A 6,030-nucleotide genomic window follows, 5' to 3' on the forward strand; every position below is an offset into this window, starting at 1 on the left:
TTACGCATCAAGGTTAGAACGAAAGATGAGCAATGACTACTTTCATATTAAATATTCACGGGTTTATGGCTTCTTCCATAAACCCCAACACATAATTTGGCATTTTGGCGCCATCGCTTTTGACGGTTGTCAAATCCCTTTTAAAGTTACCGCTATAAAACAACCAAGCGAAAAAAAGAAGCTTCCGAGTTCCGACAGTTGGTATAGGATTCTTACCAACGGTAAAACAATTTCCCTTCCTCTAGTTTGGGGCCCACACAGAGGCCCTGAACTCATATTTCACAATCCTTTTCAAATTTCCTACCCAGAAACAAAACACTCGAAATTTAAATCGAGATTTCTCTAAACTTAGGGTTAGGGTTAGGGTTAGGGTTCTTGATCCAAATGCGCCCGAATTGCTGCCACGTATCCCTGGCCTTCGTGCTTAAGTTCCTCAACTTCCTCCAAGCCTTCGTCGGCGTCTCGATCCTAATCTACTCGGCGTGGATGCTTGATCCGTGGAATCAACACATTCCGGTCTTCCCTCCGCCCTCGGCTCCCTCCCCGGACTCTCCTTGAGCTCCGGCGCCGGCGCGGTCTCCGATCAGGTCAATTTCGGAGTCCAGCTGGTGTCTGGGTTGGATGAAGGCTTGGGGTTTCAACTGAACGCCTTGAACCTCCCTGCTCCTTGGTAATTTAAGTTTCTTGAATTTTAGTGAATTTCTAGGGTTTTGATTGTTATTTTTGAATTTGGCATTGAATATTTACATGTTTAGAATTGGTTGGAAGTTTCTAGAGGGAGAGGTGATGTCTATTGGTGTGATGTTATATGTGACGTTGTTGTTGTTGGTGGCAGGTTCATCTACTGTTTTATGGGAGTGGGGGCTTTGCTCCTTTGCATTACTTTCATAGGCTGTATCGATCAACGGCTGCTGCCTGTGTTTCGTATCCTTAAAGTATACATCGGATTTCTATACTGTTGCCTCGTTACTTCTGTAGCTTAGATTGATGTTTTCAGACTGTTCAATTGGTCAGTTTGGCTGCTTAGTGAAACTTGTAGATTGACACCGGAGAAGTAGATGGTTGTTAAGATTTTTCATATTAGAAACTAGATGAACTTACCCAAAAATAGAAAGAAGGAGAGAAAGAGAAACTGGATTTTACAAAAATCCCTTGGTTTATGCTGTCTTCCAGCTCCTACTATCCCACTGCATATATATACAGTCTAAGAACATTATTTACAATTTTGAATTGTTTGATTGTTGAGGCATTGAGCTCTAGTTAAAGTGTTAAAATGAGTTATGTCATACAAGTTGGATTGTACAGACTGAATATTTGTTCAAGAGTTTAAGCGATTCATTTTATGTCCTAATATCTCTTAACTCTTTGCAAACATTAGTACAGTCTGCTCATAACAATACTAACTTTAGCGGAAGCAGCTCTGGTAGCTTTCATAGCAATTGATCGCCATTGGGACAAGGTGTTGTGTTGTTTACAATATAGAACATTATTTCAAGTAATATCTGCAAGGCCTTTGACCTGGCTTGTTTACCCAATAAAATTAACGATGTTTTATTATGCCTGTACAGGATATTCCAGTTGACACAACTGGGGAAATTGAGAGTCTGCGATCTTTCATTGAAAAGAACATTGACATATGTAAGTGGGTTGGGATAGCTGTTGTTGTAGTACAGGTATGCTGCAGTGATGATGATGTCTTTGATGCCCTTTTTATTGCATAGTATCAATATCAGCACCCGTCTTTCATTCACACTGCTATAACACAAGTACACAGTTGCAGGATCCTTTTTTTTTTTCAAGAAACATGGCTGCCTTTAAGCATATGAGAGCATTCCTGTTCTGGTGATTGAGTTTGATGATTGTTTTCTCATATACATCTTTCTTGCAAGGTCAGACTTTATCTCTGCTAATTGCAATCATTCTACGAGGCATGATATCTACTCGTAACACTGACTATGATGTTGAAGATGAGTATGGTGCTCGGAGTAGAACCTGGGAGCCCCTGCTAAATCAACAGTCAATCCAAGCATCTGCATCAAGCAAGGGTGACGGTAGAGGCACTCACTCTGACATTTGGAGCTCACGAATAAGAGATAAGGTATTTCTTTTGTGCAGTATCCGAAATCCACAATCTCTTACTTTGATCCCCTATTTTCCAGTAGCAAAACTTTATCTTTAGTTTCTGTCTGCCCTCTTCTTTCGTGAGAGTGAATGATGAAGAAGGTAGAAAACATAAAAGGTAAGGACTCATCAGAAAATATTGGTAAAGAAGACATAGGATGCTGCCTATAAACATGCTCCGCTTGATTTTAAGCAATATGAACCTAAGAGCATATTCTTGGTCCGAAAAGTATATAATTTAGAAATGGATTTGTTTTCACTCATTGCAGTTCATTGCGTGAATCCTTAGTTCATTCTGTTATTAGTCATGTGGAATCTCGTAGTAGATGCTTATATCAGGATCTTCTTACAATAGTGCTGGTGTGAAACCTTGTTTCTCTAATACAACCTTCTTCTCCCATTGTGCAGTATGGATTGAGCACTGGTGATAAATACAATTCCGTAAATCAGAATGCATCAATGAGTATGAAATCCAGGCAGTGAAGACAGAGAAAGGTTTTTCATTGATATTTGACTGTATATCATCATTCTCTCATCTCCAAATGCTTTCTGCATGCTATCATTTCTAAATTTGGTATCTAATACATATGGACATGACACTGGTGTATGTGTATATACAAAGTTCTCAAAAGTGTGTTAGTCTATTGCCTGCTTTGCCTGGTATCAATTTGTATATGTGTTCAGTACGATATTATGATAATAGTAGAAAGGTTTTGATATATTGTTTGTGACCATCATCATATTCATTTTAAAGTTATGAAACAATAGAGATTACATCGAAGCAACTCCATGACTTTTGTGTTGTACTGTCCTCCATTCAGAAGTCAGAACTGTATCTGAAAGAAACTAGGAAAATAACCCACTGATGTTAACAGAAAATAATATATCAAGTACCATGCCCCATGCCTCCATCTACCTAATTATCCCCGCCCTTTCAGCTTTCATCACCAAAAACAGACACTAAAAACAAATTAAAAGAAAACTAATCCTCCCAGTTGACCCAAACCTTTTGTCCGTAATCCTCCTCCAACAAGCATGAGTCGATTAGGATTGGAATTGATGAAAGGGTAGGACTTTGTGCAAGAATTTGGCGATATATATTCTGGCTAGTTGGGTCTCCTCTCTCCAAGTTAAGTTTCTGCATAAAGGGAGGTGATGCTGTTGCTACAGAATGAACAAGTCGGAGGATCCTACTTGGTCAATGAGCCACCGGCCTCCTCGACATTCATCCATCCATGAAAGGTCAGAATCACAAGCAATTCATATGAATATTGATGATCTGCCTGGCGTTGTATTGGTCGAGATCCTTTGTCGACTTCCTTGCTATAAGCTTGTGTTCCAGTTGAAGTGTGTCTCCAAGCGTTGGTACGCTCTAATCTCAGATCCCTACTTCATCGGCCGCTTTCTATACCATCTCCAAACTACTGCTGTGGAAGCGCCAGTGACCATTCGTACTCTGATAAACCGCAAAGGGGTGGAACTTTCATGGTCACCATCATGCCGGTCGTCCAATCTGCTAGCACCAGTGTTCAGAAAGCTCATGAGTTTCCATGGATTGAAAGATGAGCCAGTTGTGAAAGCAATTTATAACGACTTAGTTTTGTGCTGCGAAAATGGGATGGACTTCTACTACATCTGCAATCCATACACTCTGGAATGGGTTGCTCTTCCTCCATCTCCGCGGTCCTATACTTGGCCACACAAGAAAATACCAGCAGCAATCATCTGTGATGGCAACTACTATGATTACACGAAGGAAGGAACAGGACACAACACCATTTTGCTTAATGCTGATTATAGGTGCAAGGTTGTTAGGATACTTCCATTTGTAGACGAGGCGAATCCTTATCAATCCTCCAAATTTATTGCAGAGATTTTCTCTTCTGAAACAGGTGAGTGGAAAGAATCGATCATAGCTTCCCCTGTTCCTTTGCATTTGAACATAAGCGAGGTTAGCTGTGCTTACAATGGAATGTTGTACTGGTGGGATTGGTTTACCAACCGTCATGTTGGGATGGATCCTTTTATGATCAACAGCAATGGTAATGGCGATCATTATAAACTTCGTTTCATGGAATTTGATGGTGAAATAGTAAAGAGTCACCATGAAACCATTAACTGCTTTGGTGTGTGTCAAGGGGGTCTACGTATGTGTTACTACGGGGAGGAAGAGGAAGATGATACTGACGATACTCTATATGTTTGGGACTGGAGAGAAGAACAAGTTTGTGATCAGAATGGAGCCGGCAGCAGTGAATTGTGTTGGAAACTGACCGGAGTTTATTCTCTGGGATTGAGTCTTGATAGTGTTGGGGACTATTTAGCTATTGATCCAAATAATGGTGACATGTTGTATCTTGATGTTGATCATGAAATTTGCCTGTGCAACATTCGAACGGGAGATGTGTCAAGGCTCGTTGAGATGGGCAATGTTAGTGTTGATGGCCACTTTTTGCCATTAGTTCTTCCATGGTGGCCGACACCAGTTCCTAGACTACCAAAGCCGTCATGGCTCTCAATGTTGATCAAGAAGTTGAGGCTTTTAGCCTACTGTTTAGTTGTGATTTGCTCCGAGTGATTGTATTGCTTTTAGTATCTAAAGTTGAGGCTTGATATGAAGTCGTGCATTTTATTCATTCCAAACTTTCTTCAAATGTTGTAACTAAGAATGATATATCTAGACTCTTAAAATAAGTAAATAAATTTGCCGATCACTATTTTTGTGCACACCTTTTTAAATTCATGACATGTGTCTAATTACTCAATTATTATATAAATATGAGTTGTGAAAATACACATGTCATGAAAGGATTGACACAAAAATAGTGGTCGGCAAATTTACTTATTTACTTCCCTCAAAATGGTGAGGTCATTGTTTGGGGAAATGCTGAATTTACTTGGCTGCTCATTAAAACTACTAAACTAACTAACAGAGGGAAGAAATTTCTAGTCACGATGGTATGAGTCCCAGTTTCTTTGTTCTTTTTCTTTTTTCTGTAAGTAGGAACCCCAGTTTCCTTGGTTGGAAGATTTTGCATTGTAACAAAGTAAATTCAAAATTATATGTATCTTCAAAGCTCTGTGATTTTGGAAGGGTACGGCTATTGCCACCCCACCAATTATATTGTTCATCCCACAAAAATTTCAATTACTGAAAGACTATTACCCAAGTATAAAATGACAATTCAGTACAACAATTTTCTAAAATATATAATTAATTAATCATGTCATGCAATATTAATCTTCTCCACCCTAATATGAAAATATATCTCACTTTTTTATTGAAAAATTTCCATATTTTCTGTTAGATATTCACATGTAATTTGTTAATGTGAACTTAATTGTAACACCTCGGGAACATCATAAATAAATAAAATTTAACACCGGAATCAAACTTTTTTTCATTGCTCAAATTTGATAATTTATGATTTTGTTTCTACAACTCAAAGTTGTTAATCTATGATTTTTTTGTCATTTATATTAGATAAACACTGAAATTTTTTCTAGAAAAAAAATTAAAAAATGTATATGAATCCATAATGGTGTAATTAGTTGAAAGATCTATAAAAAATTTCTTTTTCAATTCAATATGTCATATAAGGACAGTTTTTGAAAAAAAAAGTTTGTGAAATAAATAAATTTAATATTAAAATTAAAAATATGGGGTGAAATGAGCATGAATGGTGAACAAAGTAGATAGTGGGGTGGTAATAGACCCACCCTTTTGAAATTACAAAAAAAATGAAACAATGTTACGGACTTTCATATCAATATGAATATTTTCTTAAGTTCTTCTCCTCTTGATGCAGCAGGATTTAAGCTCCGGTTGAACCGATCGCCATTTTCTTAAGCATATCATTGTTCACTCGCTTATTTTGATTTGATATGCATTTTGTGTTGGTGAAATTA

At 38.0% G+C, this 6,030-nt stretch overlaps 2 protein-coding genes across 2 annotated transcripts; both read left to right on the plus strand.

The window, feature by feature from the left end:
- The first annotated feature begins 326 nt into the window (after positions 1-326).
- LOC126782415 (tetraspanin-18) lies at positions 327-2,853 on the plus strand. Its single transcript, XM_050507656.1, is given in 8 exon segments — positions 327-550; positions 553-670; positions 836-898; positions 900-924; positions 1,379-1,459; positions 1,569-1,673; positions 1,895-2,098; positions 2,530-2,853. Coding segments are annotated over 8 exon segments (837 nt in total). The 5' UTR covers positions 327-384; the 3' UTR covers positions 2,605-2,853.
- A 141-nt stretch (positions 2,854-2,994) lies between these two features.
- On the plus strand, positions 2,995-4,774 carry LOC126782414 (uncharacterized). Its single transcript, XM_050507654.1, has one exon. The coding sequence runs from the start codon at positions 3,293-3,295 to the stop codon at positions 4,697-4,699; it is 1,407 nt and encodes a 468-aa protein (XP_050363611.1). The 5' UTR covers positions 2,995-3,292; the 3' UTR covers positions 4,700-4,774.
- The last annotated feature ends 1,256 nt before the right edge of the window (positions 4,775-6,030 follow it).

The sequence above is a fragment of the Argentina anserina genome, chromosome 2, assembly GCF_933775445.1.
Source record: "Argentina anserina chromosome 2, drPotAnse1.1, whole genome shotgun sequence".
In the NCBI taxonomy this organism is placed as follows: domain Eukaryota; kingdom Viridiplantae; phylum Streptophyta; class Magnoliopsida; order Rosales; family Rosaceae; genus Argentina; species Argentina anserina.

Coding starts and splice junctions, on each gene's coding strand:
- LOC126782414 (XM_050507654.1), top strand. CDS start 3,293: ATGAACAAGTCGGAGGATCCTACTTGGTCAATGAGCCACCGGCCTCCT.